The 19,622-nt window shown below is 37.7% G+C and overlaps 1 protein-coding gene across 1 annotated transcript; it reads right to left on the minus strand.

The window, feature by feature from the left end:
• Positions 1-2,107: 2,107 nt before the first annotated feature.
• Positions 2,108-19,369, minus strand: LOC108981860 (SNARE-interacting protein KEULE-like). The gene is made up of 21 exons (XM_035693980.1): positions 19,053-19,369; positions 17,267-17,325; positions 16,962-17,043; positions 15,977-16,055; positions 9,540-9,590; positions 9,350-9,446; positions 9,153-9,185; positions 8,435-8,560; positions 8,163-8,351; positions 7,956-8,039; positions 7,766-7,864; positions 7,599-7,675; positions 6,539-6,635; positions 5,568-5,693; positions 5,362-5,457; positions 5,131-5,250; positions 4,979-5,056; positions 3,734-3,924; positions 2,637-2,727; positions 2,464-2,553; positions 2,108-2,371 (listed from the first exon to the last, which is right to left on the minus strand). The coding sequence occupies exons 1-21, from the start codon at positions 19,123-19,125 to the stop codon at positions 2,318-2,320; spliced, it is 1,992 nt and encodes a 663-aa protein (XP_035549873.1). The 5' UTR covers positions 19,126-19,369; the 3' UTR covers positions 2,108-2,317.
• Positions 19,370-19,622: the final 253 nt, after the last annotated feature.

The following is a 19,622-nucleotide window of genomic DNA, read 5'->3' on the forward strand; positions in this document are numbered from 1 at the left end:
CGAAAACCTCCCTCACCCGCCCCGATTTGTTGTTTTAATTGGCTCTACGGGGGCATTTGCCCTATTTACTCAATGAAAAATGCTTTATCTCCCTCTGGGGGCTCCGATAAAAAATATTTTTTTATAATTTTTTATTTTACTTCGTGATTAAAGAAATATTTTTTAATAATTTTTTTTTTACTTTCTGATTAAGAAAGTGTTTTCTTAATGATATTCTAAATTTATTTTATTTTTAAAAAATATTAAAAAATCTATATAAAAAATAACTTAAAAAAACATATAAAATAATATTACACCCCAGTGGGAGCTCCCAGCGGGGCTGTAACATGACCCTTATTCAATTCATTAATTTGACCGAGTACCAATGTTCTGATCTAACCATTTTTTTTTAGAGAGTTCTGCCCTAACTTTTTAAGCAGTCATCTGTGGTGCTTTGATTTGATTTTTTTTTTCTTTATCAAAAGATGATTGCTACATTTACAAAAAAAAAAATCCTATAAATTGATGTGACTTCATGATTCGTTAGATCTATTTTATAACAAAAGTAATTTTACAATCTAACGAATCATACCAAGTTATGTCAGTTTGTAGAATTATTTTTGTGTAATCATTTGTAGCTAAAATATGTCCTTTATCAAAATACCTCGAAATTCAAGATTACCATCTCCTTCTCAAGGTACCAGGTAGGTGCTCAAAAAGAATAGCAAAGCAACATTATTAAGATGGGATTTGGTGGGTGATTGATTGTATTTCCCAGTTTATTGAATTGCTTAGTATTCAAGAAATGGTGGGATTATTAGTTAACCATTTTTTAAGGCATTCACATTAATAATTACATGATATTTAATTTTCAATACTATTCCAAGTTGGAAGGAAAACGTGTTCTAATGTATTACACCTGACAAGACACAGGCATCGAGAAACGTGACAGAAACAGTTCAAAGCGATAAAAAAAAAAAAAAGACAGATCAGGGAATATAGTATAATTTTTTTTGGTTATAGTATTAAATTAGTTTTCATGTTCACCACTGGCATTTGCATTTTTTTTATAGCTGAATCAAATGGCAGCTTATGACCACTTTCGAACTAAAGAAATAAAAGCTGGAACCAATAAAGAAATAAGATGAACAAGATTGAGGCAAAAGCAATTTGAATACAACTACTACTGCCATTACCATTAATCTAAACCAGAAAGCTGAAGAAGGGTATAAACATTTCCACTACCGAACATGGTGAAGAAAAAAAGTTGACTATATATTGTTTATTTGTATTAAATATGAATTTAGTAAATTTACTGTGTTTCTCCTACCAAAACTTTCTTTCTTCTTTCTTCTACATTTAGAGATATATATATATATATATATATATAGAGAGAGAGAGAGAGAGAGAGAGAGAGAGAGTCTTTGCATCTCATGTCAAGTACACATTTTCACCCTAAAATGTCAAAGTTTTTATATTTTGCACTCTAAATTAACAAAACTGATCGTTTCATCCTCAAGCTACAAGAAATTGGTGAATAATACCTCGTCTAAATCTTACCGTTAGAATAGGAAAAAATATGAGAACAATATTCACCGAAATGGAAAGACAGACAGCATTACATGGACTTTAAAAGAAGACCCACAACTTTGGGCCGAATTCCATTTGAAAAGACCCACAAAGAATCGGACAGAGTAAGGCCCAGAAACTGTTATGATTTGAACGACCAATGCCACGTGTCTCTTAACTTGCCCACCCTCGCTCAGACCATCCTCCCCCTCTTACCTTCTCTTCAATTTCCCCATATTCCATGAATCATCTTAACATTGAAACTGAAGAGTGTAATGAAAATAGAGGGTTTCATAGCCAATAACCATATTTCAAGGGAAAAAAATGGGGGCTTTCCTGGCAGAAATTTGATTACTGTAACATGCAACATGAACTTCCATCACAAAGTATTGTTTTTTAGCAAGAAAATACTTACCCTCAAAACTCCAAGCTACACTTTCTTAAGAAATATTCTTGAAACCAACCCTTCAGATTGAACCCTAAAGTACCACTCCTCATATTAAAACTCAAAAGAACTGTGGAAGATTAATACACGGTGATGAGATTGATATGCTTTCGATTTCACAAATTTACTTGGTTATATTATTACTCTGCTTTAAATCTAGTATTATACACACCTGTGAATCTGTGATGGCTCCACCACATCAAAAGGCAAATGTTTATATTGATTGTTAAAAAAATGGACATCAAGGAAATAATGCCTCTATGATTACAATTTGAGTTCGGGACCAGAGCAAAGCACATTCCAGGCCTCGTAAGCTACACGCATTTAGATCTGAAGATCATCTAATGAGATTTCATCTGTCATCAACATCTTCAATTTCTGCAATTAAATACAGCTTTTTTAAGGCACGGCTGATAAAAGGCAAGGGAGATGGGGGTGGAACTGTTAGATTTGGAAGTAAAATTAATCACCGTAATAAATTGTGGAGGATCATCAAGACTTGATGAGCCTAAAACAACTTCCCTCTTCAATTTAGTTGTAAGCTTGTGGCAAACCCTAAGCTGAGGATGAGTATGTTTGTGAGTACAAATACGCCAGAAAGGCAACAATCATAACAGTATAGAAAGGATAGAGGGTTTCATACCTCAGATCTAGTAGCCCCGCCAATGATAAATACAAATATCCGTTGGCCCATCTTCTTAAAATCACCAGATGCATGTCTTAGTATTGAATCACTATGGACCAAAAAAAAAACAAGCATTATATTTACGAAAAATTATAACTCGATAGAGGAGAGAAAAAAAGCTTCTCTCAAAATTTATTTCAACATAAAACATTTTCCTAATTTAAAAATTTCTCATAGAAAACTTTAAACAAATTATTGGTTTATATATTTATTTATATGTTGTTGTTTGTTTGAAACTTTTTTTTTTTTTTTTATAACTCTAAAAACTAATTTCTAGTTTTTGTTGTGCAAAAAACCTCTGTTGAAACTAATAGAACCTACAAGTTGGTACATACTCATGGTTGTGGTGGCCATGGTAGTACATGTGGTGGGAGGGGGAGGGAAGTGGTGGTGGTAATGGTGCCGAGAAATACAGGGTGGGGTGGGGAATGCAGTTGTGATACCAGGAGGAAGGGAGGTTGCCGCGATGGTAGAAAGGGGTGGAGGATGGGGAGCCACGCGATTAGTGGTGGCATGTGTAAGTCGGTCTTTCTCTAACTAATTTTAATTGCACTATAACAGACTAGAAGCTTGTGCATGGCGATTTCAACAGTGCATGGCAGTCCTGCAACTATGGAGATATAGCATAAACATTTAGGAAAAATCTACTTTGCCGCACAAAGTTTACCGCTCTATTTGACCGCTTTGTGAAAAAAAATTAATAATAATATTTTTTTTTACTTAATGATTAAGGAAGTGATTTTTAGTATATTGATGTATTTTTTATATTTTTTAAAAATATTTAAAAATGATAAAAAAAAATGTGAATAAAAAAATTGGATTAAAAAAAACACTAACTTTGCACTAGCGGTCACTTGCAGCGGTAAGTTGCAAGCGGCACACTAGCTTTACTCAAACATTGAAGGTATTACTTCTGGTAAACAAGCAACAAAATGAGAAAAAAAAAAAACGGATATAAAAAAATCATGATAAAACCAATGGACTCAACTAACGCAGAAAATTATTGAGTTGGACAGACTACTCAGATCCATGTCAGAAAAGAATGGTGATGGCACCTTGAATACCCATCATCAGAGTTCCGAGGCCGAGCCCATGTAGGTGTCCGTTTTGATCTAATTGAATGAGCAGCTGGAGCTTGATTTACTGTTGCAGGGTGAGACGTCCCATGAAAAGTTTGACTTGGGTCATTCAAACATGGGTAATCATCTTTTGACAGTTCACCTTTGCTAAGTTTTTCAATGAGTTCCTGACAGATGTTAAGAATTTGAGTCAAGTTCCTTATAGCTTTAACCATAGCCACAAATGTACAGAATGATTAAGAGCCCGTTTGGATAGTGAGATGAGATGAGTTGAGATGATTTGTGAATAATAGTGAGATTATTAGTTGAAATGAGATAAGGTGAGATGGTTTTTGTATTCAAACGGGCCCTAAATCTATGGCAAAAGGACAAGGTCAACAAGATATTAGTCACTTGGGTACACTGAAAGTTTATCCTAAAGGCCCTTCATCATTTCTTGAAATGCCGAGATAAACCCCAAGTAGCAAGCTATGATTAACATACATGAATGCCAACACTAACAAAGGAAAGAAAAAACGTGTAACCCAATACAGAGTTTTCAGTTTATGATTCCAAATACTCTTTCCTATCCTTCAACATCTCATATATCAAACAGCATACTTTTGGTTCTTTAAACCATATTCAGTCACCACCCCAATCCCCCAAAAAGTGCAACCTAATTTTCAAATTTTTGAAAGTTTGGCAAAGCAGAGAAGCCAAAGCAAACCAATAAATTGCAGCCATCTAACTGGAAAGCAATCTTAAATATCCTCAAATCCTTGAGTCGGATCTGTCAGCTTAAGGATTTTGAACTTCATCAACGGGTGCCCCTATCAACTTAAATTTAATATGAAGCTCCAAAATAATGGAAGCATGGTCATTAAAATAGGCCTCGAACAACTAATTCACTCAGTTTCCATTGTCTCCAAAACAGACACATTAAACTTCAGAATGACACAACACAAAGAGCTAAATATCGAATTACTTTTAACCTTTTATTTGAAGTTGAGAAGCATCAACAGCTATTGAACTTTGGCTTCAATCAGCCGAAACAGATAGACAATAGAAAGCATCAGGAAAAGGATTGAAACATTGTAAACATGTAATCTAGGAAGCACTAACTAAAACCGAATTACATGCAACATATACAGATATTGGCAAAAAACTTTTGGAGGTTGTAGGCTCTGCTGCATTAAATAATACTGTTGAAGCAAAAAGGAAATGACCCTGCCTTTACTGTACCTCAATCATTGGGTAAAAGCGTGATAGCTGCCATGTTTCTTCTTCACCAGTACGCTCTTTCCTAGCTGCACGTTTCTTCTGAAAGTTGAATAGATTCTTTTAGTCGTAAATCACCAATCAAGTCACCTACGAAACTAGAATAATGCAATTACCTTGTGAATATCGAACTTCAAAGAGAAAGCTCCAGTTGTGCTTTTTTTGGTATCAGAGGATCCACCCAGTATCCTCAGAGTATGAACGGCATTCATATCTTCAGGTGGTAACTTTGCTAACTGAAAGAAGTTAAAATATAAAATTAAGACTGCATGCGTAAGAGACATCATCAAAACTGACAATAAGATCACCGACAAAGAGTAAGAACAAATGGCAGTTCAGTTACCAACCTTCATTATATTGAGACCCTTCTCACCCTCAAATTTCTCAGGATAAATAGCTGCAAGAATCATCATCAAGCGCAACTTATTTTCATGAGTTGTATCCTGCAAAAGAGTTGTAGATCGATTCTAAAACTCACATTGACAAGGAGAAAGGCTCGCCAACTTTTTTTATAAGGGTATGGTACAACCACTTACTCTCTACACTTGCATACCTCTTTTGTGGTCAAGAATTTGATTACATCTTTCATTCCCGCATCTCCAAAAACTAGATCCTGCTCCAGCTGCCCAAGTTCCCGAAGCCCAGATTCCCTGATAGTTCTGTTGATTTTTCCTGCAATCTAGATAATAGAACCAAATCAAGATGAAACTGTGGCTCCTGTACTCATAAGTCAACACCTAGAAAAACATTGATATCATTGGATCTTCTTAATTCAAGACAAGTTTTATTCTTCAAAAAAATTTAAGCTAGTAGTTTTTGGTCCTCCCTTGGTCAAGGAAAATAATTAGGCTTGAAAAAAAATTGATCAGGGACGGCTCTTAGCTTGGTGAGGGGGAAGAGAGAGAATTTGCAATGTCATAAATTGTTGACGAATACCTACCACATACTTATTTTTATAAGTAATAAAAACTTCAATAGAAAGCAAAAAAGGCTCAATCCCTGGATATGACTATGAATGGAGTGTGGATAACAAAATAAAATGAAGGTCAAAAGAATTCAGGGATCGGCACAAAGCCCTTTATGGTGGAAATGTATAATCTGCCTAAACAACATCCAGAAAAGTTTCCACAACATACATTGACACCTGAGGGTTTAAGGAAAAGCAAGATGACTACAAAATACTTGGTAGAGTTCAAGGGAGTTTTTTTTTATTGTTCCTTTTTTTTTTTTTTTGGGGGGGGTGAAGTTGGGGAGAAAAAAATACTTAAATGACTGTTAGCACAGGAAAGCAACATTAGTAATCTAAGAGGTGGCATGATAAGAAGGAAAAATGACAACAGCGTCTGCAATGGTTGTACTTGCTAATGGTCAAAGGAGTGATTTAACTGAAGCCCAAGCACTACCAAGGAAGACAAGAAATGAACACGGTTCAAGACAAGAACAAACAAGTATAAAAAGAGATGCGACATTTTTCATCATGTTAAAATTATCTATTATTAAAAAAATGTTAGACAAGACACTAACCTCTACATGGAGCGAGAGCTTGTCAATTTGTTCACTGTACTGTGGTAATGCTTGAACCATCTTTTGCAATTCCCGTGTAGACAATTCACCTCCATCCCTATACAAAACACAATTTTCAAGGTGAGCAAATACCATGATAGTCATTATAATAGACGACATAAGACTCAAAGGTTGACTAGAAATTATAAAATACAAAGCTCATACTAGCACATCTTTATTTGAGTCCAAACATGGAAATGAGGCTAAAAGTTTATATTAATGCCCAAGGACTGGATGGTCAAACGACAAAAGAGGAAGGAAAAAAGCATACTTTATACACATGTAAAAACTAAAAGTCATAGAGATTCCAAGAATGACAAAAACTTCTAAAAGCTCGTATCTTTCACCTGAAAAGTGAAGTGAGCAATCCCATTTTTCACCTTGAATTGGTCAAAATATGCGAAATTTCTTACTTTGCTTGTAAATGGATGGAATTGCAGGTTACCCAATACCCAGACAAAAGGCAATAACATATAATACGCTCCACAAACAAATATGGACCAAGGAAGATGATTAATTCAAAGATTTTTTTATGGGATAAGTAACTCAAAGATTTTCTTCTAAGCTGTTAATACATATTTTCAGCCGTAGCAATTTTGCCCAGAAATGATGAGTAATAATACTGTCACCTTTCCCTCCTTATTGCTCATAATAAGTAATCAATCTTCACTCACGCTTGTTAGGTTAATAATTTTTATAACCCACCATTGAGAAGCTATTTTCATAAACAGCAAATGTGGGAAAACTTTTTCATAAAAAAAAAAATTTGAGACACCCCATAAAAGAAAGCAAGACACTCGTTATGAATGGGAGAATACAACTCAAAGTTGACAATCTCAAGCATACAGGTACACCAGAATTAAACTACAAGGAATAGACTCATGAGATGTTATGCAGTTAAAATCCGCAATCTCATGGAAGCTAAATTACCTGTACTTAGCCAATTTTTTTGCTATAACTATTGCACAATTGGATACTCATTATACAAGAACACATATTTGATGGGTAAAATTTAATCAACCTTGAACCATGCTGGATCTGTGCAGCTTTATTCTTTGAAATGAAGCTGGTCATCTTCTCATGCAACCTCTCACTAGCCTGAGAAGATCATTGGTTCAATACACATTCGTAAAGATCAATTTAGATCTATCTATACATAGAGAAAGAAGTTGTAAACATGAGAAATACATCTGCTATATGTGCATGTCGAAGCTCAAGCCAGACAGGATCGTGTTCCTCCAAAAGAACCTCTTTTTTCTCAGGTGGACCTCCGGTTTTGCTAGGAACCTAAACAATACAATCCATTGATGTACAGTGTCTTTTTGATACAGCAGACGATTTTTAGAACATTAATAAATTTTAAAATGGCAGAACTGACCTCATGCACATATTTATTTCCCTCCAAATTCAGTAAATCATGGCACATGGCATCATATGTCCATTCATGAATGATAGGAGCAATCTAGAAATTCAAACAATATTAATCATAAACAATTTTTTTTATAAGTAATATTAATGATGAACAATATAGACACTGTGTTGTAAGCCAATTTTAAACTCATAACCAACACAGGCACCTAGAAACCTGATCTACAGATCTGTCAAGAATGAGCAACTCGCATGTTTCTGTTTTGGGAAAGTTAGGAAGTGATTTATATTTCATAAGACAGTCCCAAACACCAGCAGCAAGCTTGGTAGGAATTAGATCGTGGAAGGTTGTCATTGTAGTTGCATCAAGTGACTTGGCAGCACGATAACGCACGTTAGGAAATTCCTGACAGAATTAAAGATAAAAGCATGCTTCAGAAAATTTTCAATACGTTCAAATTAAATTCAGACATAAGAATACGTAAATACCCTTAATGAAGCAAAAACTGTAGCAATGCGGTTAGCCATCACATTCAAACACACAACACCTTTCCGAGTATTCTCTTCATCTCCAAAAAGTTCCTCTAAAGCCTTCTCGTTATTGGTGATAAAACCCTGTGAAGATGACAACAAAGAAAGATCATGACAATAATAACATGTTATCATCAGTTTGCACACCCTTTTATACTAGAAAACTAACTCCTGTTACGAATTCAACTATCCAACCCTTCTATTAAGACTTCAGCAATGTCCTTATCCCCTCACAACAATTTACCCCTATTCTGAAATTGCAGAGAACTCTCAAATCCCATCAAGGCCTTTATTTGAAGTCATTTAACAATAATCCTCATTACTCGCATCACTGTCACAAGAATTTACCCCTTTTATAATTGGTATCTAGACAGTTTAAAATTGGAGTGCAGCAAACTACAGATACATTTAGCACACAAAGCATATTCAAATATGCGGCCAACAAATACAAGCACATTAATACAACAAGCGTTGCCAGCAACAATAGTTGGTAAATATCACCAAAAAGATAGGAGCATCAGCTATACTGAATCTATAAGAAGATAAAGCATATAATCTACACCAAATTCACACTATCTATATTATTGTTTTTTTAATCAGTAAAATTAATTGAAAATATATATATATATATTATTGGTATGGTATTCAACTTGTTGACCGAAGTAGCATCAGATACCTGGCTGTCTATGGCAAAGTACTCCAAATTCATCTGCATTTCTCACCCACAGGAGAAATATATCAATATCCAACTATTAAGATTATGATCAACAATGGAGGAAAATGGAAAGGAAGTAAAAAGCTGAAATATGAAAGCATTTCAGCACAAATATCACTTCAAGGAAGAATTATTTTCCAAACAAATAGAACTATTACCTCTTTCAATGCCACTATACGAGGTAAAACAGTTGTATCCTTCTTGATGTGATTAACCAGTTCTCTTGAAATAGGAGAACTGAAGAAAACAAATGCCCTTCACAAATACAAAGGAAATATCTTAGAAAACCACAACAAAATCAAACTTCTGTACATACAAAAATAGGAAAATTAAAGATCCTTCGCATACTTCCTGTACAATGGCGTTCTTCCAGACATATCTGACAAGAACATTATAACACTGCAAAATTCAAAAGAGAGAGAGAGTAAGAAAGGTCCTATCTATGCTCCTGTGCTATGAAACACAACAGCCTGTTTAAATTCACACGACAGAGAGTGGCAGGGTACTCCACAAAAAGAATTCCAGTACTTGCACGCCAAACACAAATATGCTGTGAACCCATATGCATGTGACCCAGACACACAGAGACATAGAGAAGTATTAATGATAGCATAGGCACGATATAGCAAATATCAAAAAGTAAGTTGCAGTATTACTGGTACCATTACTGAAATGCAGCAGAAGTTTTTGATCCAGTCACATGGGATGAAAAACTTCAATACTCCATTTATTGTAAAAAAAATTTTGATCAATAAAAGATAGATATTATATATATGAATGAAAAAGGTATAACCCTTGTACACAGGAAGTATACATGAGTGCTCCTAAATACATTCTAAGAACGATAAATTAAAGACAAGAAATCATGAATATTGTCCCCATGCAAAACAATAGTGAAAAACCAACACATTAATGTGTGGAGAAAAAAATTCTTCAACTCGGTCATTGTCCGTTCCGTATCTTCAAAGCACCTCGCATTCCTTTCCGTCCAAATACACCACATAATGCACAACGGAATCATCTTCCACACTGCTGCCACTTGTTGACTGCCTTGCAACTTTGTCCAACAACCCAACAAATCCACAACCCTCAAAGGCATAACCCAAGCAACATCAACCCTTTGAAAAATCTCATCCCACAACACTCTTGTTACCTCACAATGTAATAAGAGATGGTCCATGGATTCTCCATTCTTTTTACACATATAGCACCAATCCACCAATACACAACCTCTCTTCCTCAAGTTGTCCGTAGTCAATATCTTTCCAAGAGCAGCATTCCAAACAAAAAAATCTACTTTAGAAGGCACACGAGCTCTCCAAATATTCTTCCAAGGGAACGGGGTATTGTCAAGGTGTGTAGTCAAGATGCTATAATACGCCTTGACTGTACATATCTTGTGATTCTTAGACCTCCACTTCAAACTATCTCGTTGTGACATAGGAATCTCCATGGAATATAATAAACTGAAAAAAACTGAGACACTAGGCAATTCCCAATCATGGAAATCCCTATTAAATAGAATATTCCACTGGTGCGTACCATGAGAAAATAACCTCACCTCCGCCACTGAGGCCTCCCTATTAGCTGCAATACGGTATAGAGCCGGAAAAACCCTTTCCAGTGCCTGTTCTCCACACCACACATCTCGCCAAAATCTGATTTGATTGCCCTCACCAACAAGAAAACGAATTTTATTTGCAAAGCATGGCCACCCCTTCCTTATATACTTCCATAATCCCACCCCATACCCCCCTCTCACTTCATTAGAGCACCAACCACCCAGCCCAATACCATATCTTGCATCAATAACATCCTTCCACAATGATCCCCCCTCCAAATGATATCTCCAAAGCCATTTTCCTAATAAACCTTTATTAAAGGTTCTCAAGTTACACACACCCAACCCTCCATTCACAACTGAGCCACATACAGTCTTCCAACTCACCAAATGAAATTTTTTCTCCTCCCCCATGCCCCCCCATAAGAATGCCCTAAAAAATTTCTCCATTCTGTTCACTACCCCTACAGGCATAGGAAACATAGATAAAAAATAAGTGGGGAGGTTAGTGAGAGTACTCTTGATAAGAGTGAGGCGTCCCCCTTTTGACAAATACACTCGTTTCCAGCCAGCCAACCTATTCTCTATCTTCTCCACTACCCCATCCCATATAGCTCTATTCTTGAAAGTTGCTCCCAACGGAAGGCCCAAGTATTTCATTGGGAGAGAAGAAACCTTACAATCCAGAAGACTTGCTAAAGTATAGATATTAGAGACCACACCCACATGAACCATCTCAGACTTGCCTAGATTCACTTTTAGCCCTGACACTGCTTCAAAGCAGAGTAACAGTGCTCGTAGAATTTGGATCTGGCTTCTATTCGCTTCACAAAAAACTAACGTATCATCTGCAAAAAGAATGTGTGAAATGATAGTAGGACCACTAGCACCGTTGCCCACCTGAAAGCCCGATAAGAACCCTTCCCCAACAACAGCCTGCAACATCCTACTTAAAGCCTCCATAACTATAACAAAAAGAAGAGGAGATAGAGGATCTCCCTGCCTCAGACCCCGTGAACTGTCAAAGAATCCAGCCGGTGTGCCATTAACCAGAACTGAGAATCGGGTGGTTGAAATACAATGACGCATCCATGAGATCCACCTATCCCCAAAACCACATCTCTCAAGTGAATATAATAGAAACTCACAGTTCACGTGATCATATGCCTTCTCCATATCAAGCTTGCACAGCACACTTGATCCTCCCTCCCGTAATCTATGGTCCAAACACTCATTTGCAATGAGTACTGAGTCAAGAATTTGTCTCCCACGAATAAAGGCATTCTGTGACTTGGAGATAATTTGTTCCAACACCGGACTAAGCCTATTAGCAAGAACCTTCGAGATAATCTTATAAACACTACTAACCAAGCTTATAGGCTGAAAGTCTTCAATAGTCACTGCCCCGTGTTTCTTAGGGATGAGGACAATAAAAGTCGCATTTAGGGATTTTTCAAACTTTTGAAGAGAATAAAATTCATTAAAGACCTGCATAACATCACCTTTCACAATGTCCCAACAGGTTTGAAAAAAACCTATTGAAAAACCATCCGGCCCCCGCGCTTTATCTTTAGCCATTCCAGATAAGACCTTGTAAATCTCTTCTTCAACAAAAGGTCTCTCCAAAATACTCACACTCTGCAAGTCAATTGCCTCAAAGTTCAAGGCTTCCAGCTTCGGCCTCCAAGGAAACGATTCTGTGAGGAGAGTCTCATAGTAATGTACTATATGGTTTTCTAACTCGGGAGAAGAAGAAAACACCTCAGAACCTGATTGGAGTGACTCGATAACATTATTACGCCGATGTGAATTAGCCACTTTGTGAAAGAATTTCGTACACCTATCACCTTCTTTCAACCAAAGGGCTCTGGATTTTTGACGCCATGAAGTTTCCTCTGACAACAAAACCCTCTCCAAATTTGTCATAACCATGCATTTCCTCAATAACATCTCCTCTGAGTTATCTCCCAATAACTCTTTATCCTCCAACTCTTGCAATTCCTCCAACAGTGTAGCCTTCTGATTGTCAGTGTGACCAAAAACCTCCAAGTTCCACTTCTTCAAATCTTGTTTCAATGCCTTCAACTTACTTGCAAGAATGTAACTCGGAGTACCAAGGAACTGATATGAATACCACCACGCATGCACCATCTCTACGAACCCATCCGTTGTTAGCCACATGTTTTCAAACTTGAAATACCGACTTCCCCTATGAATACCCCCACAATCTAAAATAATAGGAAAATGATCAGAACTGACACAAGCTAGTCGTTTCTGACTAACTTCCGGATAATGAGCTTCCCACGCAGTAGATACAAGGAATCTATCCAATCTCGACCACACCCGCCCATTTGACCAAGTATATTCACCCCTACCAGCGGGAGATCCATGAGATCAAGATCGAATATGAACTCGCGAAATTCATCCATGGCCCTAGAATTCCGACAATGCCCTGAACGCTCACTAGGAAAGTGAATAGTATTAAAGTCGCCCCCCATACACCACGGCACATCCCATAATGAGTATAGACCCGCCAGCTCCTCCCACAACTTTCTCCTATCCAAATCCACGTTAGGGCCATATGAGCCTGCAAATGCCCATTCCCAACCATCCACCACATTTTTAAATCTAATCGCGACCGAGAATTCTCTGATACACTCCTCAATCGACTCAACAACTCTTTTGTCCCACACGAGTAACACTCCACCAGAGGCTCCCAAAGAAGCCAAATAAGTCCATCCCACATACGAGCACCCCCATACACTTTGCACAATTTTCCTATCAATGTAACACATCTTTGTTTCTTGAAAACACACCACATCACCCTTCCACATCCGCAATAATGCTTTGATACGGAGACGTTTATTGCGATCATTAAGCCCCCGTACATTCCATGATATAATCTTAGGCTTCATAAGAAACTATATTGCCCCTCCCTTTCAATCTGTCCCTTCCACCGCTCCCTTCTTTCACATCATAATTAATGGAACAAGTTAGCCTTTTAAGCTCCCTACCCCGCTTTGTGGCTGACTTCGAATGACTAGCCTCAATTGCTATAAGCAGCGCCTTGAATTGTTCTTCATAACCTCCAAAAGAAATCCCAATGACATCTTGAATCTCCTCTACCTTCTTAAACACCCAATTTGACGAACAACTCCCATAAGTAGAACTGGGAGGGAGTGTACACAACGGAGTAAGGATGGCCCCCTCCTCACCTGTGCTGACGGGAGAAAATAAAGCTAGTTCTGAACCACACACTGAATCTAACTCCCCGCTGGAAGGAGCAAGACCCATCGGAGAACCTAGTGCTGAAAAACCATGTTCCGAATGTATTGGATTCACCACTGGGCCTCCATCCACCACACACGGCCTTTTCTGCATATTTTCCAGTGACAACCCACAGGACAAAGACGTGAAACCCACCAAATGCCCGTCCTCTGCCGCCGGTACCTGCACAGGAGCACCATCTACTCCTTCGTCCACCACTTGCGGCTGAGACTGACTGTTCTCCAACAAAAAACCCATCTAACTGCAACGAGAAAACAACCCTCGAAATGAGCCGCTCCTCTGTTACCTCACTGTCCTCCCCCTCTTCCTGTCGAAATGGCCCTAACGGCACACCATGGTGGTCGACCGTCACCGGCGGTTCTTTCTGTGACGGTGTGGGAGCCGGCGAGACGCTTATCGGCGCCGCCAGAGTTTGACTCGGGCCAAGGCCCGAAATCTCGGGCCTCGCCCGATTCCTCTGCTTCCAGTATTTTTTTGGGCCTACGGCCTGGCCCACACCAGAGCCCATACCCGGGCCCATCACAGGCTTCCCCTTTCCAGCACCCAAGCCCAACCCGTCTCCTTCACGGCCCATCCCATTCTGCAGCACCTCCTTCCCCTTAACACTGCGTTTCAACCAAACAATTTCATCCAATAATAACCCAATTTTTTCCACTCTATTATTCAGCACCCCTAGTATACTTTCCTCATTTGACCCCATCCATACGTTGCTAACTACCCCACGATTCTGCACGATCTCTGGACTTGTCGTGGCTGGCACCACAGCACTCCCCTCTCTCGACTGAACCTTCTGTGCTTTAAGCGCCTCACTGTACGATCGTGCACCACCTGCTATTAACAATGAATCACCACCTTCTTGCCTGGCCAGCTTCAAGCTTCCTTCCTGGAAAGCACTAAGTGTTCTGTTTCTCCCCTGCGAGACAGTGGAAGAGAAAGGAGGACTCAGCTCATTCACTGTATCTCCAAAATATCTCCAACCTTCTCCCTTCCTTCCTTCCGGCACAACAATCATACCTCTTCTCTTGTCATGCCCAAATTCCGATAGAACTATAAAACTGCCATAATAATTACTACCCCTCCTTACCATCAATACCATATTTCCTTTTCTACGAGTTCTCAGAAACTCTGCTGAACCCAGTGAAGCTGCACATTCCTTCACCATGGAGCCCAACCATCCCATGGTTTCATGATCCAAAGAAATGTATTTCACCACACGACTACTTCTCTTTGTGATTCTCCACCACCTTTCATTCTCCTTTCTGAACTCAAAAACTTTATGATCAATAACAAACTCCCTACACAGCCCCATCAAGACAAACCACTACGGTAGACTGGACTCAACACTCCAAAAGTCTCAAGAATCTGTTGCCATTAACACCCCAGTACTAGTACCAACAAACCAGAAAAAAAGGAAAAGAATAAAACCAACGAAAGCTAGAAGTGTACGGAGAGAAAAACCAAAGAGCTTTCTCTCACTGAATGCACATGAAATGATTCATATGCACAAAAGTGACGTAACTTTTGTAAAATAACTGTCTTGTAAAATAACGGTCCTCTATGCAGAAATTATGGAATATTGAAGTAGCTATGCATAAGCCAGTGTAATTCAGGCTTTCACAACGCTTGAAACTAGATCAACTAAAAAACAAATGCAATCAAAAGGCACTACAGTCACCGACATGGGATTATAAAGGAAAATCCTTTCCATTATAGCCGTAAAGAAATAAAGACAAAATCTTTAAGTTAAATTCAACAATACAACTTTTTTATTTATGTAATAAAAAATTTCATAACTAAAGTGACTAAAGTACTGTAAAAAAAGACTGTAAAAATGAAAACCAAGAGTTCCCCAACCAACCAGAAGTATAATGTATGTAATTCTGCTCATTTATCACTACGAGTATCTACAACCAGTTACCAAAAGGAGAATAATTACTTCTCTTTGGATGGCTGGATGAAGTATATGGCATCCATAGAGGGTAATGGCTGCCTCCGCCTGTATATGTCTTCAACCACTGCAGGAAAATTGAAAACTTCATGAATTCAGGGCTACTAAACCAATAAATCAGATAAAATGAAAAACATGTTCGAACGTAATTTCCCAATTGGCTCATCCTTCACCTCTATAAACTTTTGTTTTTCTACAAACAAGTATAAATATACAGAACAATTATTTTATTGGTGAATAAATATATATATATATATAATGCTTAAGAAAACATAATAAAAAGGAATTATGTTGCTTGGCCACACCTCAAACAGGAATAAAATTGACTCAGTCCCTCCCTCATACAGTAACTGTTGAAAAAAATATTCCAGTAATCTATGACATTTAAGAACCAAAGGTGATGGCCATGACCGATAAAACAAGGGTACTAGGAATATAAGATTGATCATATAACCACTGCTAATTACGAGAAGCCCCTCCCCTTGATTGAGACAACTAGAAATAAAAGAAATAATTTTCTTCTGAACAAAATTGGATATGAACAAAATAAAAGAAATGAGAAATGGACGATTTTGCATTAGAAGCATCATAACCCTCCAACTTAAATTGGATATGAAGTAGCATGACTTCTGTGTATTCGAGACAATCATGACTAGGTGTTGCTCTTGTATATGTCCAATGTACTTGGGCTATGCCTATTCTATCAATAAAGTTTGTATACTGATAAAAAAATCCCTCCAGCATAAATAGAAAATGTGATGACTATTGATATGAAGTAGCATGCAGCACCACATTCTGCAGTCACCTAAAATGTAGCTTGACAGATGACTATGAGAACAGTGGCAGAAAATATCACATGGATAAATCATTTCCTCCCAGCAAATGATAACATTGCATGGACTGGGCAAAGCAAAAATGAACATCAGTGAAAAAAAAAAAAGACCCATTCAGAAGATGACCCTATGATTCTTACATGAAACACCTTCGTCTGTGATATCAGCCATCTTGCACGAGTAAGACACTACCTTGACAGTGAGTTTGTCCATGATAAGTACCTAGAGGAAACAGGTTAAAGGCCAGACAATTAAAAAACGACTCACTAGTATTCATACAATCTTATATGGCGCACATGGGATATAAGAAGGATGGAGAGTATTCATGATGCTGTAAAATAACATTTTTTTTCGATCGAGAAAAACACTAATGGTCTGAAATTGACAGCTTACCAAAAAATCTCTAATGTACCAAAAAGTTAAAACTACTATAAGCTGCATGTACCTTCCAAGTTGATTTCGAATCCCCTGTTTTGGTTGACTGTAGCATTTCATGCAATAATCCTGCACATAAATAGTATTTGAATTTAAAAAATAAATAAGTTCAAGGCAATTACTGGGCAATCTTCTTTGTGGAGGGAAATAATAGATGCTAAACATGGAGTTGATTGGGGTGGTTGGTGTTCTAAAGAAGTGAGAGGGGGGCATGGAGTGGGGCTATGGAAGTTTATAAGAAAGGGGTGGATTATTTTCGTAAATCATATCCGTTTTGTCGCAGGTGAGGGTAACCGAATCAGTTTTTGGCGAGATGTGTGGTGTGGAGAGCACGCATTGGAAATGGTGTTTCCAGCTTTATATCGTATTACAGTTAACAAGGACGTGTCTGTGGCGGAAGTGCGATTATTTGCACATGGCTCGCATCAGTGGAATATTCTGTTTAATAGAGATATTCATGATTGGGAATTATCTATGGTTTCAGATTTTTTCAGCTTGTTACATTCTTTTGGGTCTACTATGGCACAACAAGACAGATTGAAATGGAGGCTCCAGGATCATAAGAAATTCTCAGTAAAAGCGTATTATAAAATTCTGATTTCTCAGGATCACACCTCATTCCCATGGAGGAACATTTGGAGGTCTCGAGTGCCTTCTAGAGTTGCTTTTTTTGTTTGGAATGCTGCCCTTGGGAAGATCTTAACCACGGATAACTTGAGGAAAAGAGGATGTGTTGTATTGGATTGGTGCTACATGTGTAGGAAGAATGGAGAATCGGTAGATCATCTTTTACTACATTGTGATGTAGCAAGAGGGCTATGGGATGAGATTTTTCGACGGGTCGGGGTGGCTTGGGTAATGCCTAGGAGAGTGGTGGAGCTCATGGGTTGTTGGAGAAAATTGCAGGGCAGTCATCAAGTGGCAGCAGTTTGGAGAATGATTCCGTTGTGTATCATGTGGTGTATTTGGACGGAACGGAATATGCGCTGCTTCGAAGACAAGGAACGAACAATGTTGGAGCTGAAGAATTATTTTATGCACACTTTATTGCTTTGGTTTTCAGCTATTGTATTAAATGGGGATGATATACATGAATTCCTATCTTTAGTTTAACACTCGTAGAATGTATCTAGGTGTTCAAATGTATACTTCCGGTGTACTAGGTATATGCCTATTTCATTCACATCAATAAAGTTTATATCTTACTTATCAAAAAAAAAAATTACTGGGCAATCAATCAACAATTTGGCCCAGCCTATATCTTATAAACTCGGAAGGTCTGTGTGTGTGTGTGTGTGTGTGTGTGTGTGAGAGAGAGAGAGAGAGAGAGAGAGAGAGAGTTAATAATCCATAATAACCAAATCAATTCAAATCCAGATAGGCTAATTAAAAGAAACAAAAACTCAGCTATAGAGTAGTTGACAGCTTACATTCCCAACCGCAAGTAATATATGTAACCAACCAGAACAAAGTATTCAAAATCCGTATTTGTTAACAAAACGATGTAAGAAATAAACTAATAGCCTCACTAATTAATTCCTAACTGAGTCCATCTACTATGAAAAACAAACCGCATGGAATGTAGAACTAACCAAGATAAAAATTTCAATCTTTCTATTCTTTCTACGAATTAAGTCCAAATAAATAATTTTTTTTATATAAGTAAATCCAAATAAATAAATCACACATAAACCTACTACGAGTCGAGACAAATGATTAAACATCGACTCATATTAACAACAGGAAAGAAAATGGATTGATTCGGAATGGAAGAGAGCGGAAAACATGGCACTCACGATCACGGCTGACTTGTCTGAAATTCTTGTACTCGCCGCTATTCGACGAGGAATCGGAATCGGACATCGACATGATTCTCGAAGCGTCAGATTCCCTCTCTTCTCCTTTTCTCCCAATTGATCGCTCGGAAACGGAAATCGGGGAGAGAGAGAGAGATCGTGAACTGGCCGAGGTCAGGGGCTAGAGAGAGGGAAACCCAGGGGAAAGAAAAGCTTGTATGTAGGGGGGAGAGATTAGTATATATAATTATGATATTATTTAAAAGGAAAACTACACGCTTCACCTCTTTTACCCGACTTCTTAATCAATAACCGTTACTTCACAAATCATGCAAATCATGTGCTGTTTAAATCATTTGACCCTAATTTATTTGGAACAATGTCTTTCTCGGTTCTCTTAAAAAAAAACATCTTCCTCGGTTACTTATGATATTTTAGAGAAGTGTTACCGAAAAATAAATCGATAAACTAACTAAATTAGGTAAATTTATTTTTATAAAAAAAAATTATGATTAAAATTTTTTCTATTTTTAAGCAACTTTGTGATTGAATTATAAAATTATTTAAAAT

Source organism: Juglans regia, chromosome 9, assembly GCF_001411555.2.
Source record: "Juglans regia cultivar Chandler chromosome 9, Walnut 2.0, whole genome shotgun sequence".
Classification (NCBI taxonomy): domain Eukaryota; kingdom Viridiplantae; phylum Streptophyta; class Magnoliopsida; order Fagales; family Juglandaceae; genus Juglans; species Juglans regia.

What these genes read in the sequence shown, in the direction of transcription:
- LOC108981860 (XM_035693980.1), bottom strand. Translation starts at nt 19,125, where the DNA reads ATGTCGATGTCCGATTCCGATTCCTCGTCGAATAGCGGCGAGTACAAG. An exon ending in GACATGCACATATAGCAGAT is followed by an intron (nt 7,676 to 7,765) that starts GTATTTCTCATG and finishes TGATCTTCTCAG; the next exon opens with GCTAGTGAGAGGTTGCATGA. An exon ending in AATTCTTGACCACAAAAGAG is followed by an intron (nt 5,458 to 5,567) that starts GTATGCAAGTGT and finishes ACTCTTTTGCAG; the next exon opens with GATACAACTCATGAAAATAA.